At 41.6% G+C, this 14,477-nt stretch overlaps 1 protein-coding gene across 4 annotated transcripts in view; it reads right to left on the bottom strand.

Moving 5' to 3' along the window:
- The window catches only part of LOC106593220 (protein unc-13 homolog C), a 184,439-nt gene that overhangs the window by 29,789 nt on the left and 140,173 nt on the right, over positions 1 to 14,477 (bottom strand). For all 4 annotated transcript variants that reach the window (XM_045708287.1, XM_045708288.1, XM_045708289.1 and 1 more), the window contains 5 exons: positions 11,612 to 11,700; positions 11,320 to 11,460; positions 5,031 to 5,154; positions 3,124 to 3,183; positions 1,872 to 1,952 (listed from right to left, as the gene is read on the bottom strand). In XM_045708287.1, coding sequence (XP_045564243.1) covers positions 1,872 to 1,952; positions 3,124 to 3,183; positions 5,031 to 5,154; positions 11,320 to 11,460; positions 11,612 to 11,700 — 495 coding nt within the window. The remainder of the gene's footprint in view (positions 1 to 1,871; positions 1,953 to 3,123; positions 3,184 to 5,030; positions 5,155 to 11,319; positions 11,461 to 11,611; positions 11,701 to 14,477) is intronic.

Below are 14,477 nucleotides of genomic sequence, written 5' to 3'. Positions count from 1 at the left end.
TTAAAACAGTCACCACTCTACAACTATCCTTTAGGTAAACTCATTACAACCCTACTACCCTCTTAAAACAGTCACCACTCTACAACTATCCTTTAGGTAAACTCTCATTACAACCCTACTACCCTGTTAAAACAGTCACCACTCTACAACTATCCTTTAGGTAAACTCTCATTACAACCCTACTACCCTGTTAAAACAGTCACCACTCTACAACTATCCTTTAGGTAAACTCTCATTACAACCCTACTACCCTGTTAAAACAGTCACCACTCTACAACTATCCTTTAGGTAAACTCTCATTACAACCCTACTACCCTGTTAAAACAGTCACCACTCTACAACTATCCTTTAGGTAAACTCATTACAACCCTACTACCCTGTTATAACAGTCACCACTCTACAACTATCCTTTAGGTAAACTCTCATTACTACCCTACTACCCTGTTAAAACAGTCACCACTCTACAACTATCCTTTAGGTAAACTCTCATTACAACCCTACTACCCTGTTAAAACAGTCACCACTCTACAACTATCCTTTAGGTAAACTCTCATTACAACCCTACTACCCTGTTAAAACAGTCACCACTCTACAACTATCCTTTAGGTAAACTCTCATTACAACCCTACTACCCTGTTAAAACAGTCACCACTCTACAACTATCCTTTAGGTAAACTCTCATTACAACCCTACTACCCTATTATAACAGTCACCACTCTACAACTATCCTTTAGGTAAACTCATTACAACCCTACTACCCTGTTAAAACAGTCACCACTCTACAACTATCCTTTAGGTAAACTCTCATTACAACCCTACTACCCTGTTAAAACAGTCACCACTCTACAACTATCCTTTAGGTAAACTCATTACAACTCTACTACCCTGTTAAAACAGTCACCACTCTACAACTATCCTTTAGGTAAACTCTCATTACAACCCTACTACCCTGTTAAAACAGTCACCACTCTACAACTATCCTTTAGGTAAACTCATTACAACCCTACTACCCTGTTAAAACAGTCACCACTCTACAACTATCCTTTAGGTAAACTCTCATTACAACCCTACTACCCTGTTAAAACAGTCACCACTCTACAACTATCCTTTAGGTAAACTCATTACAACCCTACTACCCTGTTAAAACAGTCACCACTCTACAACTATCCTTTAGGTAAACTCTCATTACAACCCTACTACCCTGTTAAAACAGTCACCACTCTACAACTATCCTTTAGGTAAACTCATTACAACCCTACTACCCTGTTAAAACAGTCACCACTCTACAACTATCCTTTAGGTAAACTCTCATTACAACCCTACTACCCTGTTAAAACAGTCACCACTCTACAACTATCCTTTAGGTAAACTCTCATTACAACCCTACTACCCTGTTAAAACAGTCACCACTCTACAACTATCCTTTAGGTAAACTCATTACAACTCTACTACCCTGTTAAAACAGTCACCACTCTACAACTATCCTTTAGGTAAACTCTCATTACAACCCTACTACCCTGTTAAAACAGTCACCACTCTACAACTATCCTTTAGGTAAACTCATTACAACCCTACTACCCTGTTAAAACAGTCACCACTCTACAACTATCCTTTAGGTAAACTCTCAATACAACCCTACTACCCTGTTAAAACAGTCACCACTCTACAACTATCCTTTAGGTAAACTCATTAAAACCCTACTACCCTGTTAAAACAGTCACCACTCTACAACTATCCTTTAGGTAAACTCTCATTACAACCCTACTACCCTGTTAAAACAGTCACCACTCTACAACTATCCTTTAGGTAAAGGGAGAGACAGATGGAGGGGGAGAGAGGGATGGATAGATACAGCGAGAGCTCTCCATTACCTTGATGGTGGGAAGGACAAGGTCCATGGCTGCACACTGTCTTGGTGTCAGGCTACGGGCTTCCTCTCTGATCACATGGTCCTAGACAGGAGAGAATAGAAAGAGATAGATTCATTAATAAATGTTTCCATAACATTCTTCTTAGAGAGGACACACACACACACACACACACACACACACACACACACACACACACACACACACACACACACACACACACACACACACACACACACACACACACACACACACAGCCAGATTACATTTCAGATGTTTGCATATGATAAGATTGCTATGTACATTGTAATGGAAAACTGTAATTTATATGTTAATTTTAGGTATTATCAACAGTAAAAATGATGGAGCATTGTGGGAAAATTGCTGTATTTCAAAATTGCTGTATTTCAAATGGTAATGTAATTCCACCCAGAATACAGTACCGTATCTTTGGAGCGCCAAAAACATTTTGACCAGTAGTGGGTGCATGGTATAGTTGTTCCTTGCTCATTAACATATTTTGAGGCGTACTGTAATATATAAAATACATAATTTTACTTGCCACCGAGCTGCCTGTAAACTACTGTCAAATTCATGGCAACCCCTTTACAGTGTATTATTATGGTGGTTCCTGAGATGGTAAACACATTGTGAGATCTGATCATTTGATTCAGCAGGAGAACACAGAAAAACAGTACAGACAGCGACAGTACAGTTGCTTGCAAATTGCTGCTCAACCATGGCGCATCACAGAGACAATACTGTCTCCCTATCTTTCTGCTGTGCATCTTGGAACATGAAATGAGACTAGTGACTGTGATCAAAGAGTGTAACTGTGGGAAGATCTTTTAATGTAGGAGTAGAGATACAGGGACTTCATTAAAAACAGTTCATCTGTGTTACAGACGGATTGGAAAGCAACCACGATTACGTAATATGATGAAGATTTGACCAGTTTAGTCATGGGTTTATAGCATGAAGTGGAGTTGCATGACTAGGGTAGGAGAGGGCTGTTTTAGCAGAGATTACCTCAATCTGGATGTAATCACTATGAGAACTAACCAACTAACACAGATCTACTGCTCTGGAGGACGTATGTTGTGTACTGTGTGGGACTAGTGACGGACTAGAGATTGCAAAAACCCAGAACTGCCTATTAAACTCAGTTTTTTAACACAGTCTCTCACTCATTCTCTCTTTCTCTCTTTCTTTATTTCTCACACATACACACACTCATGGTGTGCCCCAGACCTACCTTGAGTTTGGATAGCTGTCCCAGGTCCTTGGCAGCACTGAAAATCATCTGGGCTCCTTGCTGTGAGGAGAAAAGACAGACAGGGTTATACTCTATATATACACCTTTGAAGCACTTACATACTGAATATAATGTGAAAGCAAACATGAAGGTGGTACTGTAAAGGATATTGTTTTCATTGGTGTTGTTGTTGTGTGTGTGTGTGTGTGTGTGTGTGTGTGTGTGTGTGTGTGTGTGTGTGTGTGTGTGTGTGTGTGTGTGTGTGTGTGTGTGTGTGTGTGTGTGTGTGTGTGTGTGTGTGTGTGTGTGTGTGTGTGTGTGTGTGTGTGTGTGTGTGTGTGTGTGTGTGTGTGTGTGTGTGTGTCTGTGGGCGTGTTTAGACCAGAAGTGTCTGTGGGCGTGTTTAGACCAGAAGTGTCTGTGGGCGTGTTTAGACCAGAAGTGTCTGTGGGTGTGTTTAGACCAGAAGTGTCTGTGGGCGTGTTTAGACCAGAAGTGTCTTTGGGCGTGTTTAGACCAGAAGTGTCTGTGGGCGTGTTTAGACCAGAAGTATCTTTGGGCGTGTTTAGACCAGAAGTGTCTGTGGGCGTGTTTAGACCAGAAGTGTCTGTGGGCGTGTTTAGACCAGAAGTGTCTGTGGGCGTGTTTAGACCAGAAGTGTCTGTGGGCGTGTTTAGACCAGAAGTGTCTGTGGGCGTGTTTAGACCAGAAGTGTCTGTGGGCGTGTTTAGACCAGAAGTGTCTGTGGGCGTGTTTAGACCAGAAGTGTCTGTGGGCATGTTTAGACCAGAAGTCTCCACATGAATAGTAAAACATTTTCTTTTGACCAACTGGGGACATTTTGTTAGTCCCCACAAGGTCAAATGCTATTTCTAGGGGGTTTAGGGTTAAGGTTAGAATTAGTGTTAGGGTTACAATTAAGTTTAGGGTTAGGGGTAAGGTTAGATTTTGAGGTAAAGGTTAGGGTTGTGATTAGGGGTTAGGGAAAATAGAATTTTGATCAGGACAGAATTGTGTCCCCCCACAAGGTTAGTTATACAAGACTGTGTGTGTGTGTTTGAGAACATCCCTTCTGGGTGTTGTCAGCCTTGTCAGTGTTGCTTGTTGGAAAAGCAGGTTTGGATTTTCATTCCTCTATCCAGGCTTCACTAACATTTCCTGCATGACTGACACATAAAGAGAGGAGACACCATCTTGTCCTAACTTTGTAAATATCCTCTATGGTGCGTCTGTGTTTTGTACATATTTGTGTGTGGGAGTGTGTCGGTGTGTGCGCATTGACAGACTAGAGGATATTCCAGCCAGAGGTAGAGAGGTAGGCAACCCTGGTCATGGAATGTTGCAGATACTGTACTGTAGTGATTTTTCCATTAGATCGTTTTTTGTTTCGGTCCTGGGAGACCAGGTACAGTAGGTAGAATTTAGCCCAGCTCTGATATTGGCCAATTATCTCATTTGGTGCCTGCTGGGGGCAAGTAAACACTTCAGTATCTGTAGCACTCCAGAACCACAGCTACCTACTCCTGCCCCAGTGTAAGAGGTTCTCCCATCATGGTTAGAATAGTTTCATGTCTTACAGTGGTCATTGAGAGGTGTGAGGACTATCTGTCTCTCAGTGTTGTTGTTGTGTGTGTGTGTGTGTGTGTGTGTGTGTGTGTGTGTGTGTGTGTGTGTGTGTGTGTGTGTGTGTGTGTGTGTGTGTGTGTGTGTGTGTGTGCGTGCATGTGTGTTTATATATACAGTATCATCTTACAGTCTGGCAATTGAGAGGCGGAATGATGTGTGTGTGTGTGTGTGTGTGTGTGTGTGTGTGTGTGTGTGTGTGTGTGTGTGTGTGTGTGTGTGTGTGTGTGTGTGTGTGTGTGTGTTGTGTGTGTGTGTTTGGTGTGTATAACATAACATCTTACATTCTGGTCATTGAGAGGAGGTAAGACTATCATTCTCTCAATAGTGTTGAGGACGATCTTCCACAGTTCCTTCAGGACTCGTTTCAACACCGTCTTCTCACAGATCTTTGCAAATAAAATCAAACTGCAAAGCAGAGCAGAGACAGAGCAGAGAGAGACAGAGCAGAGAGAGACAGAGCAGAGAGAGACAGAGACAGAGATAGAGACAGAGCAGAGCGGAACAGAGAAGAGACAGAGCAGAGCGGAACAGAGCAGAGCGGAACAGAGCAGAGCGAGACATAGCAGAGAGAGACAGAGCAGAGAGAGACAGAGACAGAGATAGAGACAGAGCAGAGCGGAACAGAGAAGAGACAGAGCAGAGCGGAACAGAGCAGAGCGAGACAGAGCAGAGCGAGACATAGCAGAGAGAGACAGAGCAGAGCGGAACAGAGCAGAGAGAGACAGAGCAGAGCGGAACAGAGCAGAGAGAGACAGAGCAGAGAGAGACAGAGCAGAGAGAGATAGAGCAGAGAGAGACAGAGACAGAGAGAGACAGAGCAGAGAGAGATAGAGAGAGACAGAGACAGAGACAGAGCAGAGCGGAACAGAGCAGAGAGAGACAGAGCAGAGCGGAACAGAGCAGAGAGAGACAGAGCAGAGAGAGACAGAGCAGAGAGAGATAGAGCAGAGAGAGACAGAGACAGAGAGAGACAGAGCAGAGAGAGATAGAGAGAGACAGAGACAGAGACAGAGCAGAGCGGAACAGAGCAGAGAGAGACAGAGCAGAGCGGAACAGAGCAGAGAGAGACAGAGCAGAGAGAGACAGAGCAGAGAGAGATAGAGCAGAGAGAGACAGAGACAGAGAGAGACAGAGCAGAGAGAGAGAGAGAGAGACAGAGACAGAGACAGAGCAGAGCAGAGACAGAGCAGAGACAGAGACAGAGCAGAGAGAGACAGAGCAGAGAGAGACAGAGCAGAGAGAGACAGAGCAGAGAGAGACAGAGCAGAGAGAGACAGAGCAGAGAGAGATAGAGCAGAGAGAGACAGAGACAGAGCGGAACAGAGCAGAGACAGAGCAGAGAGAGACAGAGCAGAGCGGAACAGAGCAGAGAGAGACAGAGCAGAGAGAGACAGAGCAGAGAGAGACAGAGCAGAGAGAGACAGAGCAGAGAGAGACAGAGCAGAGAGAGACAGAGCAGAGAGAGACAGAGCAGAGAGAGCAGAGCGAGAGAGACAGAGCAGAGAGAGACAGAGCAGAGAGAGACACAGAGAGAGATAGAGCAGAGAGAGACAGAGCAGAGAGAGACAGAGACAGAGCGGAACAGAGCAGAGACAGAGCAGAGAGAGACAGAGCAGAGCGGAACAGAGCAGAGAGAGACAGAGCAGAGAGAGACAGAGCAGAGCGGAACAGAGCAGAGAGAGACAGAGCAGAGAGAGACAGAGCAGAGAGAGACAGAGCAGAGAGAGACAGAGCAGAGAGAGACAGAGCAGAGAGAGATAGAGCAGAGAGAGACAGAGCAGAGAGAGACAGAGCAGAGAGAGATAGAGAGAGAGAGATAGAGCAGAGAGAGATAGAGCAGAGAGAGACAGAGACAGAGCAGAGCGGAACAGAGCAGAGACAGAGCAGAGAGAGACAGAGCAGAGCGGAACAGAGCAGAGAGAGACAGAGCAGAGAGAGACAGAGCAGAGCGGAACAGAGCAGAGAGAGACAGAGCAGAGACAGACAGAGCAGAGAGAGACAGAGACAGAGCAGAGAGAGACAGAGATAGAGACAGAGACAGAGCAGAGACAGAGACAGAGACAGAGACAGATACGAGACAGAGACAGAGACAGAGACAGAGACAGATACAGACAGAGACAGAGACAGAGACAGAGACAGAGCAGAGACAGAGAGAGACAGAGACAGAGCAGAGCAGAGCAGAGCGGAACAGAGACAGAGACAGAGACAGAGACAGAGACAGAGCAGAGCAGAGCAGAGCGGAACAGAGACAGAGACAGAGACAGAGACAGAGACAGAGACAGCAGAGCCAACAGTCTAAGTCAGATGTAAAACCACAGCAGAAACACAATCATTAGACTTTCAAATCAACGTTTTTGAGATGTTTTGAGACTTCTATAGTAGTCTAATGTCAAGATGAAACCCCATCCCACGACATCTGTTGTGTAGATCCAGCTATATGCCTCCAGCCCAAAGATAAGAATAGAGTAAACCAGGAAAAACAGGGAATTAGACAGTGCTTATCTTTTCAATTTATTTGTGATGAAGGCGTATAGCTGGATTTACACAACTGATGTCGTGGGATGTGCTTTCATCTAGAAATTAGACTACTTTAGAGGTCTGAAAACATCTGACAAACTTTAATTTATGAATGAAATGTCCCTTTAACAACGTTACAGACGTTACAAGCCACATACGTCACAGGGCCTATAGGAAGACAACAGGATCAAACACAATCATGGGTGAAGTTCAAAAAGCCATGATATGTGGAATAAATGCATCAGCTTCACGTGATAATCTCAGCGAATGGAAAGCCTTGGCTGAGGATTTCGTTTTGCATATTATTAAGAAGATTCTACAGTAATACCCCATTGGCCTCGATGTTGCCGTGAGTGTCTGAGAGAGAATCACACAGCTTATGCGCACACACACACACACACACACACACACACACACACACACACACACACACACACACACACACACACACACACACTCTCTCTTTCAGGGATGGATGTCAGAGTAGAGAAGATAGCCTACAAGATAATGTTGGAATACATACAGCTAGCTCCCTGTTGAGTACTGGATTGAATATCAATATGGATGTTACCACTCTGAAGTAGAGAAACACCTACAACAATAACAAATGCACAAAGGCATGCAAGCACTCACACACACCTAAATACACGGAGAAACACATACCCTAACTAAATTCAAAGGGACACAAATAACACACACAGATGCTCGTACACACACATAAAAACACCTACATGTTTTTCATTGCCTGTGTGTGTGTGTGTGTGTGTGTGTGTGTGTGTGTGTGTGTGTGTGTGTGTGTGTGTGTGTGTGATTTTTGTGTATGTGATCCTCTACTGCAGGAGAAGTGGTAACATCAGTATTGATATTGAATCAAGTGTATCCATAACACCTCCAGACTGACTCATTATGATGTGGAATAGAGCCATATCATCCTGCCTTTCCACAGCATGGACCTACTATAGACCTACTGTAAGGGAGTGCGTAACTGGCTGCAGGGAAGTCAGGCGCAGGCGAGCAGAAATGGGTAGCAAACGGAGCCCTTTATTGAGGCGAACAAAGCACGGCACTCAGAAAACTAAACGCACATGGGTTACAATTACCCGTCGCAAACCAGCCTGGAGTACCCATACGTTTACACCTAACAATTCCACACACCAACATGGGGGGAAACAGAGGGTTATATGCAAGACGAGTAATGAGGGAATGCAAACCAGGTGTGCGGGAAAACAAGACAAAACAAATGGAAAATGAAAGGTGGATCGGTGATGGCTAGAAGACCGGTGACGTCGAACAAGGAGAGGGACCGACCTCGGCGGAAGTCGTGACACCTACTAGGACTGGGATCATCAACTAGACTCTTGAGCTGATGGTCAGGGGGCCGGAACATTATTACAAATCATTTGTAGACTGCAAATTGGCCGCAAGAAGCTAAAACAGATACAATATTTAACTGAAACATAATAATATCAAACCTTGCTTACGTTTGTATACAATCACATATACAGCTAATTGCCACAATAATGGAAACACTTGAGTAAATTAGGGATGCAAAGTATATTGAAAGCAGGTGCTTCCACACAGCTGTGGTTCCTGAGTTAATTAAGCAATTAACATCCCATCATGCTTAGGGTCATGTATAAAAATGATTGGCTGGCCATTATTTTGGTTACCATGGCTTTGCCCCCAAAATATGACAATGATCCCATCCAAAGGACAAAAGTGGTAACTGAATGGTTTGATGAGCATGAAAACGATGTAAACCATATGCCATGGCTTTCTCAGTCACCAGATCTCAATCCATTTGAACACTTATGAGAGATTCTGGAGCAGCGCCTGAGACAGCGTTTACCACCACCATCAACAAAACACCAAATTATTATGGTATCGTATTCCTCCAATAGAGTTCTGGACACTTTATGAATCTATGCAAGGTGCATTGAAGTTGTTCTGGCTCGTGGTGGCCCAACACCCTATTAAGACACTTTATGAATCTATGCAAGGTGCATTGAAGTTGTTCTGGCTCGTGGTGGCCCAACACCCTATTAAGACACTTCATGTTTGTGTTTCCTTTATTTTGGCAGTTACCTGTATCTCTATTATGTGAGGGAATACTTTGGAACAGATTTCCACAATTATTATTATTAATGTTATTATTATTATTATTTTGCTCAGAAAAATTGGGGGGGCCAATAGGCCCGAGAGTTGGGGAACCCTGTAGTAGGCTAGCTGGTTACCTAACCCAAGGCTCTAACTAGAGGGCTGCAGGGATCAGAGATCGGGTCCGGACAGAGATCATTGCTGGGCGGTGGACATTTTTCTTGCTGCGGCTGGGAGCGGGCGGCCAGATCAGACAATTTTTGGATTGAAATGTTTTTGTTGTCCCACAGATTATTTGGAAACGCTCGTCTTTCTGCTTTGTATGCTTTAACCTACCTACTGTATTAAAAGCACATCTTCGTTGCATTATTCACACACTCAGAATTCGCTGCATGAAGTTAAGTAGCCTCCCTCTCCTCTTCCAGTTGGGCGTGCAAGATCAAGTGTGCTGCAGCAACCCCTGATCAATCACAATTAAAAAACGATTTATATATATATATTTTGGAGATGTATGAGATGTGTTATATATATATATATATATATATATATATATATATATATATATATATATATTGTTTACCATCACTGTTAGTGCACCAAAAAACTATTGTCAGCAGAGCAGGGAGAACAATACCCCCCACACACAAAAATTCCTCATCCCACCCATCTTCCCGCGACCAAGAAATGAACCTATTTCTTTGTTATTTTTGTGCATTTTGATATTGCTTATAGGTTGCAAAATTGCTGCGATCATGGCTACTGCATGTGATCTGCGTCGTCACATAGGCCTGTGCCTAAAATAACATTCCAGGACTACAGTTGGGTTCCGGACCAGCTCCTGCTCTAGCAGGTGAGAGTCAGACATAAAGCCAGCGGGTGTGGGCGGGTGCGATATGAAAATCTGTGGGTTCGGGCGGGAGCAGGATGAATACATCAGTCCCATGCAGACCTCTAGCTCCAACCTCTAGACTAACTGGTTAACTGACCCAAAGCTCCAACCTCTAGCTTAACTGATTAACTAACCCAAAGCTACAACCTCTAGGACAACTGGTTAACTTAACCAAAGCTCCAACTTCTTGGCTAACTGGTTAACTGACCCAAAGCTCCAACCTCTAGCTTAACTGATTAACTAACCCAAAGCTCCAACCTCTAGGGTAACTGGTTAACTAACCCAAAGCTACAACCTCTAGGGTAACTGGTTAACTAACCCAAAGCTACAACCTCTAGGTTAACTGATTAACTAACCCAAAGCTCCAACCTCTAGGGTAACTGGTTAACTAACCCAAAGCTACAACCTCTAGAGTAACTGATTAACTAACCCAAAGCTCCAACCTCTAGCTTAACTGATTAACTAACCCAAAGCTACAACCTCTAGGGTAACTGGTTAACTAACCCAAAGCTACAACCTCTAGGACAACTGGTTAACTTAACCAAAGCTCCAACTTATTGGCTAACTGGTTAACTGACCCAAAGCTCCAACCTCTAGCTTAACTGATTAACTAACCCAAAGCTCCAACCTCTAGGGTAACTGATTAACTAACCCAAAGCTACAACCTCTAGGACAACTGGTTAACTTAACCAAAGCTCCAACCTCTAGCTTAACTGATTAACTAACCCAAAGCTACAACCTCTAGGTTAACTGGTTAACTAACCCAAAGCTACAACCTCTAGGATAACGGCCACATGCATTCAGACACCTACTGAGTCACAATATGAATCCTCAGTAACTCCATGGTGAAAACAAACACCTACTTTTTATCCAGGAGTTGCATGAGGGTTTACGAACCTCTCAAATAACGGGTTACTAACCCAACCCTCTCAATTCTTGGCTAACTGGTTACCTTAATGTTAACTCAAGGGTGTAAACAGAAACCTACTATTTATCCAGGAGATAAATGGATATGCTACTGCATACTAACCTCTAAGCCAGCTGATAATATGCCTATAGGGACCTACTTTTTATCCAGGAGGTCCATGAGTGGTCTGAGGACAGTCTCAGCGTCCATGGCAGCGTTGCTCTTCCCTGCAGCACTCCCCTTCATCTGGACTAATTCCTGGTTCATCTGCTTTACACAGTCCTCAATCACCGGTTTGAAACTGGACAGGGAAATAACACAGGGTTAACAAAGATACACACATACCACAGATACACACAGACACACACATACCACAGATACACACATACACACAGGCCACAGACCACAGATACACACACACACACCAACACCCCCCCCTCACACACACACACCTGGAGCCGAAGACTGCACTGAGCTCATCCAGCACGATGTTGAGTTTGTTCTGCAGTTCCTTCAGTAGTTCACTGGCCTCAGCATCCAGCTGCAACAGTAACAGGCAGGGAGATGACCATCATTAGCTACTACATCAATACAGCATTATATCACTAACACCATACATCTCCATTATATCACTAACACTATACATGTCCATTATATCAGTAACACTATACATTTCCATTATATCACTAACACCATACATCTCCATTATATCACTTAACACTATACATCTCAATTATATCACTAACACTATACATCTCCACTATACATCTCCATTATATCACTAACACTATACATCTCTACTATACATCTCCATTATATCACTAACACTATACATCTCCATTATATCACTAACACCATACATCTCCATTATATCACTAACACCATACATCTCCATTATATCACTAACACTATACATCTCCACTATATCACTAACACCATACATCTCCATTATATCACTAACACTATACATCTCCATTATATCACTAACACCATACATCTCCATTATATCACTTAACACTATACATCTCAATTATATCACTAACACTATACATCTCCACTATACATCTCTATTATAGCAGTAACACTATACATCTTCATAATATCACTAACACTATACATCTCCATTATATCACTAACACTATACATCTCCACTATACATCTATATTATATCACTAAAACTATACATCTCCACTATACATCTATATTATATCACTAAAACTATACATCTCCACTATACATCTCTATTATATCACTAACACTATACATCTCCACTATACATCTCCATTATATCACTAACACTATTCATCTCCATTATATCACTAACACTATACATCTCCACTATATCACTAACACTATACATCTCCATTATATCACTAAAACTATACATCTCCACTATACATCTCCATTATATCACTAACACTATGCATCTCCATTATATCACTAACATTATACATCTCCATTATATCACCAACACTATACATCTCCATTATACATCTCCATTATATCAGTAACACTATACATCTCCATTATATCACTAACACCATACATCTCCATTATATCACTAACACTATACATCTCCACTATACATCTCCATTATATCAGTAACACTATACATCTCCATTTTATCACTAACATTATACATCTCCATTATATCACCAACACTATACATCTCCATTATACATCTCCATTATATCAGTAACACTATACATCTCCATTATATCACTAACACCATACATCTCCATTATATCACTAACACTATACATCTCCACTATACATCTCCATTATATCAGTAATACTATACATCTCCATTATATCACCAACACTATACATCTCCATTATATCAGTAACACTATACATCTCCATTATATCACCAACACTATACATCTCCACTATACATCTCCATTATATCAGTAACACTATACATCTCCATTATATCACCAACACTATACATCTCCACTATACATCTCCATTATATCAGTAACTCTATACATCTCCATTATATCACCAACACTATACATCTCCACTATACATCTCCATTATATCAGTAACACTATACATCTCCATTATATCACTAACACCATACATCTCCATTATATCACTAACACTATACATCTCCACTATATCAGTAACACTATACATCTCCATTATATCACCAACACTATACATCTCCACTATACATCTCCATTATATCAGTAACACTATACATCTCCATTATATCACTAACACCATACATCTCCACTATATCACTAACACTATACATCTCCACTATACATCTCCATTATATCACTAACACTATACATCTCCACTATATCACTAACACTATACATCTCCACTATACATCTCCATTATATCAGTAACACTATACATCTCCATTATATCACTAACACCATACATCTCCATTATATAACTAACACTATACATCTCCATTATATCACCAACACTATACATCTCCATTATATCACCAACACTATACATCTCCATTATATCACTAACACTATACATCTACATTATATCACTAACACTATACATCTCTACTATATCACTAACACTATACATCTACATTATATCACTAACACTATACATCTCTACTATATCACTAACACTATACATCTCCATTATATCACTAACACTATACATCTCCACTATACATCTCCATTATATCACTAACAATATACATCTCCACTAAATCACCAACACTATACATCTCCATTATACATCTCCATTATACCACTAACACTATACATCTCCATTATATCACCAACACTATACATCTCGACTATACATCTCATTATATCACTAACACTATACATCTCTATTATATCACTAACACTATACATCTCCATTATATCACCAACAATATACATCTCCATTATATCACCAACAATATACATCTCCATTATATCACTAACACTATACATCTCCATTATATCACCAACACTATACATCTCCATTATATCACCAACACTATACATCTCCATTATACATCTCCATTATACCACTAACACTATACCTCTCTACTATATCACTAACACTATACCTCTCTACTATATCACTAACACTATACCTTTCCACTATACCACTAACACTATACATCTCCATTATATCACCAACACTATACATCTCCATTATATCACCAACACTATACATCTCCATTATATCACCAACACTATACATCTCCATTATATCACCAACACTATCCATCTCCATTATATCACCAACACTATACATCTCCATTATACATTTCCATTATATCACTAACACTATACATCTCCACTAAATCACCAACACTATACATCTCCATTATACATCTCCATTATA

This window comes from Salmo salar, chromosome ssa26 (genome assembly GCF_905237065.1).
Source record: "Salmo salar chromosome ssa26, Ssal_v3.1, whole genome shotgun sequence".
Classification (NCBI taxonomy): Eukaryota; Metazoa; Chordata; class Actinopteri; order Salmoniformes; family Salmonidae; genus Salmo; species Salmo salar.
This window is presented reverse-complemented; position numbering and strand designations above follow the sequence as displayed.